At 35.1% G+C, this 14,010-nt stretch overlaps 2 protein-coding genes across 5 annotated transcripts in view; one reads left to right on the top strand and one right to left on the bottom strand.

Annotated features, from left to right (window-relative positions):
- The window catches only part of LOC138693158 (lachesin-like), a 1,789,721-nt gene that overhangs the window by 95,115 nt on the left and 1,680,596 nt on the right, over window positions 1-14,010 (bottom strand). For all 4 annotated transcript variants that reach the window (XM_069816848.1, XM_069816850.1, XM_069816849.1 and 1 more), the window contains one exon: window positions 10,481-10,609. In XM_069816848.1, coding sequence (XP_069672949.1) covers window positions 10,481-10,609 — 129 coding nt within the window. The remainder of the gene's footprint in view (window positions 1-10,480; window positions 10,610-14,010) is intronic.
- The window catches only part of LOC138693157 (UDP-glucosyltransferase 2-like), an 86,161-nt gene continuing 73,082 nt past the window's right edge, over window positions 932-14,010 (top strand). The window contains exon 1 of the mRNA XM_069816847.1: window positions 932-1,041. The gene's annotated coding sequence lies outside the window, so the exon portion shown is untranslated. The remainder of the gene's footprint in view (window positions 1,042-14,010) is intronic.

Raw genomic sequence — 14,010 nt, forward strand, 5'->3', positions numbered from 1 at the left:
GGACTTATTATTCTACGGATTTCAGAGTCGATTCCTAGCGTTGACTGTTGCAATAATTGTACTGGACAAGATGGGAAGATGACTGTCTTTTCGGAGTCCTCCCGTTTTCTTAAAGTTTATAATTCCATTCTACATTCTTAATTTCACAATACATTTATTTTCATTTTATTTAAAATATGTGGCCTGGAATAACGGACGATCCTCTGTAATCAAATGGAGATTTCCAGGCATGTGAACTTTCTCTCTACGAAACTCACAACCTCGGATCGGTAAACGACGTCAGTAAGTCTAGAAAGCGATCTGATTTCGCAACAGGGATTGGTATTTCAAACTAATGACTACTAGAGAACGGTCTGACATGTTTATATGGTATCTGCGGCACTGAAAATCAATCCCCAACTTAGATGTTACTCTCTCCTAATCTATTCCTCCCACGGGATCAGTTAGCACGTTAGATTTTAAGATTGCAGTGCAGAATAACTTTATCTGCTGCCTTCGCACATAAGGGAAAAAATTGCATAGTAATATGATAAAAATATCTGTATTGAAAGAAATAATGCTTTTACTTTCCCTGAAGAATCTGGAAACGGAACTGACATCACACCACAGACGGTTTTTAAACCGCGGACTAAAGTGATTTCAAAGAAAAAGAAATGGTATTGAAAACATTTTCGCCATCATTATCCGTGGAACTTGTGGTTGTACCTTCAAAGCTACAACTGTAAATTGCAGACCGTGTAATTAACCTAACATTAAAAGACAAGTTCTTGGGGTCATTGCTCGTTCTATTCTATATAAGGTAAATGCCCGGTCTTGGATAATGACCCGGTAGTGGATATTTTAGCTGTTTTTGTGTTATACAGTTTGTTCAGAAGATGAGCGAAGTTGTCAAGTAGGTCTCTAAGAATATTTTCATTCACAGAACCAATAGATAGAGTCCACCACGTTACCAAGAAAAATTATTTTCTGTAGTTGTCGGACGAAACTGGAAGAAAGTAAACGTTCCTTGTGCACAGAAGAAGGAAATAATTTACGTCTCAGGTAAGTGAAGGATTATTTACTTGAAGTTTATTGTAATTAAACATTACATATGTAGTTACAGTGTAATAATATTCAGAATACGGATTTATTGTGCCTCGTGCAGACGTGTAGAAATTTCCATTATTTGGCGAACAATATCGTAGGTGGTTTAGAAGTCAGTGGAATGTGGCCCACCAACAGGAGCAAAATTCTAATGGAAATGATGGTGGGAGATAACAATGCTCTTAATTGTGAACCTAATCATCTAGGGCAGCGTTTCTCAAACTTTTTTGAAGTGGGGACCACTTTTTTAAGTCTGATCAGTTCCGCGGACCACCTTACTCTTGTTCCCTTTGAAAGCAAATTTATAATTTTTGAAGAATATTTTAATACCAGTATACTTATATTTTAAAACAGAATTAATTAATTATAATACTTTTGTAATTATATTTTTTGTAGCCAACCACAAGAAAATCATAACAAATTCTGTGCATTGTTTATTCATCACTTGCTTGTTAGCAGTTAGTTGTTCCAAATCCTTCTCATGTGGTACACGCTAGTAGTTGCCCATGTCTCTGTTAAGTAGTGCCCATTATAAATAATGGAAAACTGGCTTTGATGCGGATCTTTGAAAAGAAAGGAACATGATGATACGCTTCATTTAGGCAGTGCTAATAGTTCAGAAGGTGTGTGTGAAGAAATCTATTAATTATAGTGTCATTAAAGAAATATCTAATCCTAGTGGTAGCTATTTAAAGAAAAAATAATTTCGTAAATATGACAAGAGTTATTTGGAACTTGAATTTACTTGGTGTGGCAATGAGAGTGAACCAAAACCTCGGTACGTTGTTTGTTACGAAGTGCTTTCAAATGAGTGTATGAAACCCGCGAAATTGAAACGGCACTTAAGAGACGAAACACGCAAGTGTAAAAAGTAAACCAGTCGGATTTTAAAATAGACGGAGTGTAAAATGTCTTATATCGTCATCTGGAAAAAGAAGTAAAAAAAAAACATAATGCAGAAACTTGCCCGATTTTCAACAATTAAAGATGCAATTTGGCACGTTCTATTATTGGTATACGACGTACAGTACGTGCCCATTTCAATGTGCATATTGGGTATCGGCAAAACTATTAAGTCATCAGTACATGAAAAGGTTCGTTCCTCTGTTATCAAATCGGATGGTCCCTGGCTGGGTTACAGGCGCAGCATCAGATGTGCAGGGAAACGCCACGTTCATAGTGCTTTAAATTCTTCTTTTGTTGCTGAGAGTAGAGTTGGAAGTGGGTAGACGGGTAGAGTAAGAAATTTCATAAAATATTAGTCCTGGGAGAAAAAGTGAAAGGTGATTGCCATGTGCTATTTCCAAACTCTGAGATTTTCAGCTATAGTGTGATACGCAATTCGTTTGAATTTTACTTTTTCTTCTGTCTTTTTTGAAGGACCACGAGGGCAGAACTCGAGGACCACAGGTGGTCCGCGGACCATATTTTGAGAAACGCTGATCTAGGGCCCTATTCATAGACATTCCTAGCGCGGGCTTCCGGTGGACGATTAGCGAACTAACGTTTTTCGTATTCATAAACCAGTGTTAGCGATATGATATCATATGAATCCCGTACAAGTTACCAATCGATAGCCGAGGTTATTTTTGCACGCTTGTAGTACGGGCTAGCGAAATGTCTATGAATAGCACCCCTAGAGACTAATATTTCACAGCCTGGTCCATCGGGAATTCAGAATGAATCTGTCGAGATGTCAAGTAGGCCTACCAATTCGGAGAACAATATTTCTCCTGTGGTTGAGGTCATAAAGAAAATGTTTCAGTCACTGCAAGAACAAGACCAATCAAATAGAAAAGGCAAATAACCAAAACAAGATACCTAACAGTTTCTTGCCGAACTTAAAGAAAAAAAAAATACGACAAACGAGAAGACAAAGAAGCGGGTCCTTGAGAGCATTACCGATGACAGTGCTGAAGAAAATGAAGATGAAGCAGAAGATAACGACGAGGAAGAAAAACGTCGTGGTTCTTGCAAAAGGAGGTGCACAGATAACTGTCATCGGGAATCATGGATTTCCTGCCTGAGGAGCAGTGTTTGGTTTCATCAGACATGCCAGAACTTGTGAAACACATCACATCCCAAGCGATTTGTTTGCGCACAGTTTAAAAATTCAAAGTGATTCTTTTCTACGCAATAGCGAGCATTTTATGCATATTAAAAAACTTGTTTAATAAATTAAGACGCTCAAGTGTTACTATCAAAACATGAAAATTGTTCTTAAAAATGTTTGGAAAATGATTTTAGATTTGACAATTGTTTAGATTATCCATTTCAGGACACCCATGTCCGTTAGGGGCAAAAAAGGAAATTCTCAGGATAACAAAATCTCAGGGTTAAAATCTGATAAAAACCTACATTGAAAACTCTATAAACGTGACTCAGTAATCTGAACCCAGTGTACGTTTGCAAAACAATTTTGTAAGAAATAATAATGAAAGTTGGGCACAGGTAGTTTCACGTAGAAAAATGAAACGACCAGCCATTGTGGGTACTAATGCAACAAATGATGTTAAAATATTAGGTGTATCAAAAACGATTTCACTATACAGTATGTATACAGACTTGTGCCAGATCTTAAACAAGAGGGTATCATACAGTTTTTTGAAGCGTGTTATTCCTGAAAAATTGAACTCTCGTCATCCAGAAATTAGAAATGTATTCACTTTTTAATATTCTTCATCCACGTCAGACAATCGCAGAGGGTTAACCAAGACCATAGTCCGCCTCGACGTTTAGAAAGTGACAAATGTTGATGTATTGAAACACATTTAATTTTTTTTAAGTTCAATGGGGATTCAAAACCGGTAACCCCTCTTCGCGTGCGCCCCTGAGTGCTGTGCACTTCAAAGCGAATAGATATAATATTATTCTTAATGATAACGAACATTAAAGAATGAATATGTAGGGTATGGAAAAGTTATTATTTTTACTATACATATAGCTGTTCGTAATGTACAATTCTTTATTTTTAGCTAAAATACTCATAATAAGTCATAATTTGCTTTTGAATCTCGAAAGCTATTATTGGGTTCTATTTTAAGCCACCAAAATAATTATACAAGAATTTACAGTGGATAGCAAATAAACCAAATATGCAATTTTAACACACACGGTTTGGCAGCATGGAAATAGTAATATACGTTACAAGAGCGGTATGTTGACATTTTCATGGTCGAGGAAAAGAGTGAAAAAGCGAAACGTAGTTGAGCCTTTTTAATTTCCGAGAACATGAAAACAAACATACCTCTCGTGTATCGTACATTATTTTGTGCGAAGATCGTTTATTACATACCTGAAAGACGAATTTCTAATTAGTTGCAATGAAATCTCCATGTTGGTTTCTGTTTAATGACGGCAACTTCGGAAAACCAAAATATCTTTCTTCAACATTGTTGCTATAAAATGTTTTCTGTATTTACTATACTCCAGCAGGCCGTGATATACGTCTGTCTTTTTTTCCCCCAGTCTATAAATGCGAACTTAAAACAAACGGTAAGGTTATGTAATGATTTATTTTTTATTTTAATATTTTAACAATATTATTTATATAACATATTGCAGTAATAACATCGGCATCTGGAATCTCGTTGACTTTTTCACGGCTTCCTTAATGTTACTTGTATCAGGAATGCAATAAGTTTCGTGGAGTAGTAGACTTTACTTAATTTTTGCAAATATTTAAAAACAATAATTAACATTGCAATTTAGGTGAAATTGCAGTGGTAAGTTTCCAATTTATAATTATTACTATGTTAAACGTCTCTAAAAATAATATGTTAAAAGCCTGAAGCAGTAAAATGAATATCGCGCTTAAGCGGGAAGAAGAGGGAAATTGTTATGTGTGTTACGTTGGGAATACTGAATCTGGTATTTCACACTTACCGCGTATTGGTTCTGTGCGGAAAACAAGCAAATACGCACGATCTCGCACAAAAAAATATATATTTTATGATCACGAAAACTGATATAGTTCAATTTATATGAACATGTAAAAATCTAATGAATTAATTCAATATTATAAAACTTTATAAAATAACCCCACGCTATGTTTGAATAGAACGTGTATATTTTCGGAAGAAATTACTGATATTCATATTAAAAATAATTTATGAAAAAATGCAGTGCATATACAGACTTACAAAATACTAAAATCCAAAAATGTTTGTTAACAGAAATGTTGAAGTTGTGTGTGCCTGTGAAAATCTCGAAATCTTATTAAAATCTTCTAGCATCACAATATATTTCATCATCTGCATGCCACTAAGATACAACTTTTGGACGCCAATATTTCCGAACACCCTCGGTTGAATGAAGATGGCCTGTAAATCTTCTCCAAGAAAACCCCAGTTAATCACCGCATCCCTCCGCCCACATTTCTTTATTCTTCAAGATCTCTATGTCTTCTACTGAATGCTTTGGACCAATTACAGAGAATTCATTTTAAGATAAAAAGAACTGTAAGAATTCTCGCTTCTTTTTATTTTTTAACTTCTTCGGATATTCTTTCCGAGTCTTCTGTGATGCACTTGGCTTTGCCTTCAAAGTTTCTCCTCAGATAGGGTCTCGTTATGCATGGCATGTCCCTTTTGAAGGTTTCTTAGTTTATAAAAAAATCATATACACGTCTTGTTCGAGCCTATATCCAAGAGGAGGAAGGGGGTGTACGGACTTTACGTGACCTGTATATTGAGACAGTAATCAAGGAAAGACACTTCGGAAATACAACTCTGTGCTTGTGTTCTTGCTAAAGTGAATATACAAAGAACCGCTCTTCTTTTCTGTTTTTTTTTTTTTCAAATAAATCTAAGAAAAATTGCAACAACGGGGAAAACGTGGGAGGAAATATAATTCGTGGGCGAAACTGGAATCCTTGTTGAGTATAAATTTATTTAATATATAGAGCGATTCTTGGAGGTGACAATTTTTTAATTAAATTAAATTTACTTACATTGTGTAAGTAAACAAATATAAAAAATTAAGATAAATACAAAATACAAATAGACTGAAATAATACACGTACATAAGTATAAAAAAGATATAATAACATTTAATAAATTTGAGGACAGGATGAGTAGTTTTCGTATTCGGTTGCAGTTCAGTAAAATATATCATAAAGAAATGGATTTCAGTCCGATTATTTGGGAAATTTTTTCTTTTTGTAACAAATGCAGCTTAGTGTTCGACTTCAAATTTAAGAAATCGTCAATTTCATTGTTACACTACAAGAAATCAAATCCCTCATCACATAAAACTTCACATTGTTAAAAATGTATTCTAAATTCAATTAAATGTGTGAAATATGGGATATAGATTTAAGCATTTCTTACATTAAATATAAACTTCTTCGTATTAAAATATTGCAAGTAATAATTTCAAATAGTATTGCTATCTATTAGTTACTCTATAGTATTCATTTTTACAATCACATACACTGACCGTAGTACACGACATAACTCTTCACAGATACACATCATGCATAACGTGGCCCGCCGAAGTGGTGTGCAATTTGAAAATGGGTCACAGTCCTGCCATCTATCCGCAGTATGCGGAACCCGAATCACACAATGTGAAGTGGTTAGGCATTAGACACACACATTTACATCTTTTATTTGCATGTGTATTTATCAATATTTTCATTCTATTATTTCTATTTTTGAATTGTATTTATATCTGCATTTTACGTTTTTCATTTCCCATTTGTATTTATACCTGTATATTTTATTTTTATCTATCTCTTTTTTCATGTTTATTTTTTATTTTTATGTTTTAAGAAAGTACAATTTTTACTCTCTATTGTAATAGAGGCTCTACTCTATTACAGACAAATTAATTAAGTAGGGAGGTTTGAGCACTGAAAGTTAATGTGTAGCTCGTTTACGCTTACGAAACTTATCAAAAGCAGCCAGACCAAATATCGTGCTTCTAGAGATCGCGCGCGATTTTTAGACGTGTGTCGAAATTGTAAATATTTTTACAATGTATTTGTTGTTTAGTTAACTGTCCGAAGACAAGTTTGAACCTCACAAGTGATACCAAAAAGCACCACTTATGAAGCAACTAAGTCACGGAATAATGGAGTGGAGTGGCCAGTTTCTTTCCTCCTCCATTGCATACATCGCCGATTAGCTATAGTACGATTATTTAGTACTGACAGTCGCCGACAATGTGCGCCTGGGTCAGGCTAGTCCATTACGCTACGCCAACGGGTGTTTGGGTTAGTCAATCGCTTGCATTCAGAGCGATCGGGTGTGACGCGTGCGGTAGAGCGGTGTGTTTCCAGTGTGTACTGCAGTTCTTTACTGATCGCTCGTCCTTATCTATACTCCGGAGCTCTCTCCACTACTCCTATTACTTCACCTCTTTCGCGTCGCTGAGCTGTCAGGACTAAATATAATCGGTATGTACATGTTACACTAATCAGACTTCAGATGTATACAAACAATTGTTCTTCTTCTGACACACATCGTCAAGTGGGATGTATTGCCTGATAATAGAGGTACATATCAGCCAGAATCTCAATCAGAGGATTTTACAGTGTTATGGATATATTATAATTTTTCGAAACAGAAACTACAGTCTGATTAGATAATACAGTCAATCTCTCAATCTCTCGCTGTCTTGTGTTAAACAAAGTTTCCAATCAGGCAAATTTTCCCTCAATTGGTTCTGCTTTCGTACAGTGGAAGTTTGAACGTTTGTTGCATCGATAGACAAAATCGTTATAAATAATACGAGATATTACATTATACATTCATCGATTACCTACGGATATTTAAAACAATTCTTTCGAACACTACGTTCCAAGAGACTTAACTAGTTCTTTTATTCGTATGTTCAGTTAGGCAAACAAAATGTACAGAGTTGTTATCGGTTTGGTTTACCGATGTACCGACGCTCGGGTGAAACGTCGAACGGTCACGAATTCTAACTTTTGCAATGTCTTTTCATAAGATATCTTTAATTATGAATGTCTGAAGATGCCACATTTGAATGGCGAAAACGTTAACAATTTAAAATACAATGTAAATTTATAATTGCATAATTTGCATTAAAGATATGTCATATGATGAATAGCATTCTCTTTGATTTATTTATTACTTGACTTATTGGAACTTTTCAAAAATGAATTCAAGATTTAAAGAATATGAATGGAAAAAAGTTCGGGGCAGAAGAAGATATCAGATGATAGACAAAATTAATATATATTGATTATATCCGGAGATAAAGTCGAAGACAAGAAAGAAGATTGGAGAATGCTAGGTTTGCAGCGAAGAACTTATTCTTGGATACACAACTATGAATGAATGAGTACAAAAATAATGCCAGAAAGGTTTCGTGTAAACGAGCAGCATTTCGAACAAATGCTGTGACCCTAACATTAGTGAAGTCCAAGAGATAATTAATTCTAAATGGAGATCCTCTTTTTCAACAAGAGATGTGGTAAGATTTCTGTTCGAACTATAGACAATTAGTTTGCTAATCTTGGGAGGGGGGGAATGCATATCTCTTACTTGCTGTTCTTCCCCCTTAATTTTCGAGCTGTGGCCCTTATAATTAATCTCCTAATACCACGAAATGAATCCGGATCTATAAAAGGAGTATTTGTTCTTTGCTAAGATGACGAACTCTTGAAAGCCTAACTTTTAAAGGGGAGAAAAAAATTGGTATCCTGATCTGTGAGCAGGTCTACAAGAAATGTATTATTTTAATAAAACAAGGGCTCTTTTGAAAATGTTCACTCTCTCTTCTTTGCTGCAACAACAACTCGGAGAGTCTTCCCTCCTGGTATAATCAAATGTCTTGCAGACTGGCAAGTTTTTACCCGGCACATTGGCAGCAGCATTGTCTCTCAGTTGCTTGAAGCATTACAGATTCTACAAAGCTTAAGAACATTGAAAGTTTCTATAAGCCTCTTTGCCAGAAAGTATATGAAACAGTGCGCGCTGCCGCCGCGCAGCAAATAACGCGCTATTTGTATTTTCTCATGCATACGCATTCTGGGTCGGTGTGCAAAACTTTACAACAAAGTTCCATCTTTACTTCTCTTCGGTATAAGAAGAAGAGGAGATTCTTCAAGCGCAAAGACTTTCTGGCTTCGTCAACGTCTCTACCTACATATACACACACAATTTCCATCCTTTACCCACTCCAAATTTCTTAACTTAACGCATTTTCCTTCCAATCAACCGCAAAAATAAATTCAACTTTCAATCTACTGTAGTTTATGAGAATGAAATATTTTAGATCACTAATGCATATCGTTAAACTCGTCGTTATCGTCATCCGTAACACCAATATTACCCCCATAAATAATAAATAACATTAACAAATGAGCAATTAAATGTTACGCTTTTCATTGGCCGTTCTGGTTCATTATCACCAAGCTGCGGATTTTTAGGCACTAAAAACAGTTGAAATATGTAGGCAAAATAGGCATTCAAAATTCGAAAATAGGCACTTAAAAAGGCACTAACAATTTCTAATTCTTAATGGCTAATACAACCATAGCGTAGCATTATACACTAGTTGTTATAGGAATGTCATTATGCCAGTGAATAACTGAATTTTCGTCCAAATGTTATAATGAGAACTGATGTTTATTGTCTGCATGTTCTTAAATTGGGAGAAACTCCCTTCCACTTCACATGAAGTGATGGGGTAATACTTCAGTGATCCAATCTCTGCTGGGGACCAAACCAGTGGGAACACAGTACTGTCAATGTATTTTCCTATCAGTGCTTCTGATGACTTTTGCTTTGGCATATCTCCACGGTATACTCCAGCAGAAAACGCAACTCCATACTCAACTCACAAACTCACAAAACGAATACACTATTTAAAACAACTACCCTAGTCAACTACCACCAATGATTCATGCGGCTTTCGAAATACATTTTTTTCCTATTGGTTGATTTTAAATTATTAGATTTCTCTGTGCTCTGGTGACAGTAAAACGTAACACACAGAATTATCGATAGTTCTATATCACTGTCCTATGCTGGATAAAAAAGAAACAAATACAGATTAAAAAAAATATCGATAGAATGATCAATAAATTCAAGAATAATATATAATACGGATGTTTAGGCAAATTTTAAGTATTTATAAGCAAATAGGCATTTCCTAGTGAAATAGGCAATTATAGGCACTATAGAATTCGCATATTATACTCACAATGCCTTAAAATGGATATGTAACCTAAAACCTTGCACCTTCAGATTAAGGATTAAAATAGGCATATAGGCATAAATCCGCAGCTTAATTATCACAGTGACTTATATGTCCATGAATATTTAAATATTCTAAATAAATGCAGTTTTCCATCAATTGACAAATTCACCAACTCTATCAGATATTCAACAATTAGAAATATATACAGAGTGTTCGTACTTACAATGGACGTGAACCATCATGCGCTTGCTGACGGAGGGAGGAACACCGTTGGCCGCGATGCACAAGTAGGCACCCATCTCTGATCTCGTCACTTTTGTTAGCGACAACATTTCCCCCTCCACCGATGGCACTGAAATAAGTAATAGATTTAAGCTTATAAAGTGCTCTTCATTGATTAAAAGTGGCTAGAAAAATACAGTACTTGACATACAAAATATTTTTTTAATTTGTAAACAGCAGTTGTTTCCAGTTTAAAATTTCTCATAGTTGGGTAAGAGTTCATGAAACAACCTCAGTAATTGAAATCATTAACGTATGTAAATTGATGTTTACATTTTTTAATTTTTTTTTCTTTCAATTTTCCAAGTGAGTTTCAAATTTCACTTAATTTTGTAACACATGCATAATAGTGCCCTTTTCACTATGCAGAGTTATAACTGGACGGTTTGTTCGAAACTATTGTCTGCTTTTACTCGTAGTCCTTGTCCCAATGAAATTTGAATTGTTTATTTTATAAAGGGTAATTTATATAATGCAAAACAACAGAATTAAAAATTAATTTAGATAAATCTAAATATACAGGGTGTTAAAAAAGTATCCAATATTTTAGGAGGTGATAGTATACATCAAAACAAGAAAATATCTAACAAACATGGGTCCTACAACACAAACTTTCTGAGATCTCAACACTTGTTCATAGGAGGTGCTCAATGTGACGTCCATTCATGGCAATGCATTTCTCTGTCTTACAATACAGCAGACTACCAGATAATCATACCGTAGTTGACACCCCTGGCATAGAATACTGATACACCGCAAGGAATACTGAAAACAAAAGTCTGGTTAAGGATATGAGCGGGGTTCAGTAGAGATGGTGTTGTGAATTTTGATAATCAGCATGTGTAGACTGATGAAAATCCCCATGCAGTTGAAGAAACAACGCATCAGCACCGATTCTCAATCAACGTATGGGCAGGCGTTATTGGTGACAGATTAATAGGACCATACGTTCTACCACAGAGATTAACTGGGGATCGTCATCAGGACTTTCATATTAACGTATTAAAATAAATTTCAAAGAGTGCGTGATTCCTTACGCCGAAGGGCAGAGAAATGCATTGCCATGAATGGACGTGACATTGAGCAGCTCCTATGAACAAGTGTTCAGATCTCAGAAATTATGTGTTGTAGGACCCATGTTTATTAGACATTTTCTTGTTTTGATGCATATTACCACCTCCTAAAATATTAGATACTTTTTTTAACACTCTGTATAACACTGGACAGAGAAAAATAAGTAGCAGGAAAAAAGAAATATAAATTTTGAACATATAGCCTACAAGAAAATATTTCGTTCAATTTCGGACAATAATAATATACCCACATACACTAACCGATATGATAATCAGCAATTGTAATGTTGAATTCTGTGTTATGTTACAATACTATTCTTCAATGAATAAACGCACATATCTGTCTATTTTTTTTAATATTTCGTTATAAAAAGCAGAAGAATTGGACAATGTAAATAGGTGTTTGAAACTAAAAGGATTCTTAACGAAAGGCGGCCAGAAATCAACAAATTACAAAGTCTGAAATAACATACAAAAGAAATTATAAATGTAAACAAGACAGTTCTAGGAGTAATGGCAGACAGAGTTCTATGTATGTATACTAAAATAATAACGAAGCTGAGAATCGTTGGCAAATTTTAAGAATATGAAAGACAAAAGAATATTTACAGAGGCTGATAAACGAAATATCAGCAGCTATGGTTTGACAGACTACTTAATAATAATAATCACTAATAATATTAGCACTGCACGATTTTAAAGTATCCAAAACTTATGACATGAAAATTTGTCAGGCGAAATCTAAAGTCTTAACTTTTAAAGGTAAAAACCCAATACTGAGTAATATATGCGTTAATAATAATTTATTAGAAAAAGTTAATTCATTTAACTTTCTTGATTATTCACTTAGGTACACAAATGATATAGATATTCCAAATAAAATTATAAAATTTATAGAAACACTATGCACAATAAATTCAGTAATGAGACCATCTTCAATACAGAAGCATATTAGAATCAAAGTTATAAAATTCTAGTCCGACATATCTTGGCTTATGGTAGGGAAGTATGGACAGTTAGAAAATGCAACGCCTCTAGAATTACTGCAGCAGAAATGTGGTTTAGCTATGAGACTGACTGCTGGTTACTCAAAATGGAACCTCAAAAAGAATGGAGACATCTTGGAATAACTTGAGATAGAGTCAGCGTTAGAATACATTGGAAAACTAAGAAAAAAAATGGAGAGACCATTAACCCTTTGAGGCACAAATGTTATTTTTATGTTTTTCATATCACGGATCATAAGAAAGTTTCGATCACTTTTTTTTCAGAATTTTAACTGTGCACACAATTTTAAACAAAGATGGCACCTCTATGTATCCTCAAGGGATGGTTGCATGGTGGAACATCTGTGCTATAATTGTAGAGAAGGAAAGAAAGAAAGAAAGAAAGAAAGAAAGAAAGAAAGAAAGAAAGAACGGTGGTTCTTCTGAACAACCACTATGCTGCAAAGGGTTAAAAGAATAAACAGAAGAAGAATCCCCAAGGAGATCCTGAGATATCGTTCCGGAGGGAAGATATCTACTGGACGTCCGGCTAAAAGACAGCATGAGACTATAACAGACCACATGGTATAATACTTAACTAGAAGAAGATGATGGATGATAATATATATCTGCATCAAGAGGAGAAATATTTCCATGAATCTAGAGATTAATTATCTTTCTTTATGATTCCTAGATGTCTCTAGATAAAAGCTTAAAAATGTTATATTGCCCACCAGTCACGATATCTCCTCTGAACAGAACTACAACATGTATACGATGTTTAGATAGAAAGGGACTGTCTCCAATACCCTTGGCACAACTAAAATAAACTAAAGAATGCACACCGTACAGGGTTGTTTCCGATCTCTGATAACGAATTTTAATGACGTCATGTGCGTCAGGAATCACACCGATAGCTGAATTGCGGCGAGAGGTGACAGACCAGTAGTGAGTGATTTCATAACCAGAGTGCACGATGTACCACAGTAGCAATGCCCAAGAAAATCGAGCCTTTTTGGGAGGGGTACATAACAACTGTTTCCGATGCCAAGTACAGGTACGTAAAAATCACAGGAGCCTGCAAAAAAACGTGGTTTCGTTATTTCCAAGAAAGGCGTCTTGTGTGTACCTAATAAGACTGGATGGGATTAATTCCAGAGTGGAAAAAGCAAGCAAATCCACCCCCGTCACAAGCCGCCGCACCCCTCGAGATGATACAAATTAATTCCATTCGAGCTTTACCAATCTTATTAAGTACACAGAAGATGCCTTTCTAGGAAATAACGAAACTTCGTTTATTGCAGGATTATTTTATTTTCACTTAATTGTATTTAGCATTGCAAAGGGTCGTAATGTACCTATCCCATAAAAGCTCGTTTTTCTTGGAAATTTCTGCTGTGAGTCGCTGTGCA

The sequence above is a fragment of the Periplaneta americana genome, chromosome 17 (assembly GCF_040183065.1).
Source record: "Periplaneta americana isolate PAMFEO1 chromosome 17, P.americana_PAMFEO1_priV1, whole genome shotgun sequence".
In the NCBI taxonomy this organism is placed as follows: domain Eukaryota; kingdom Metazoa; phylum Arthropoda; class Insecta; order Blattodea; family Blattidae; genus Periplaneta; species Periplaneta americana.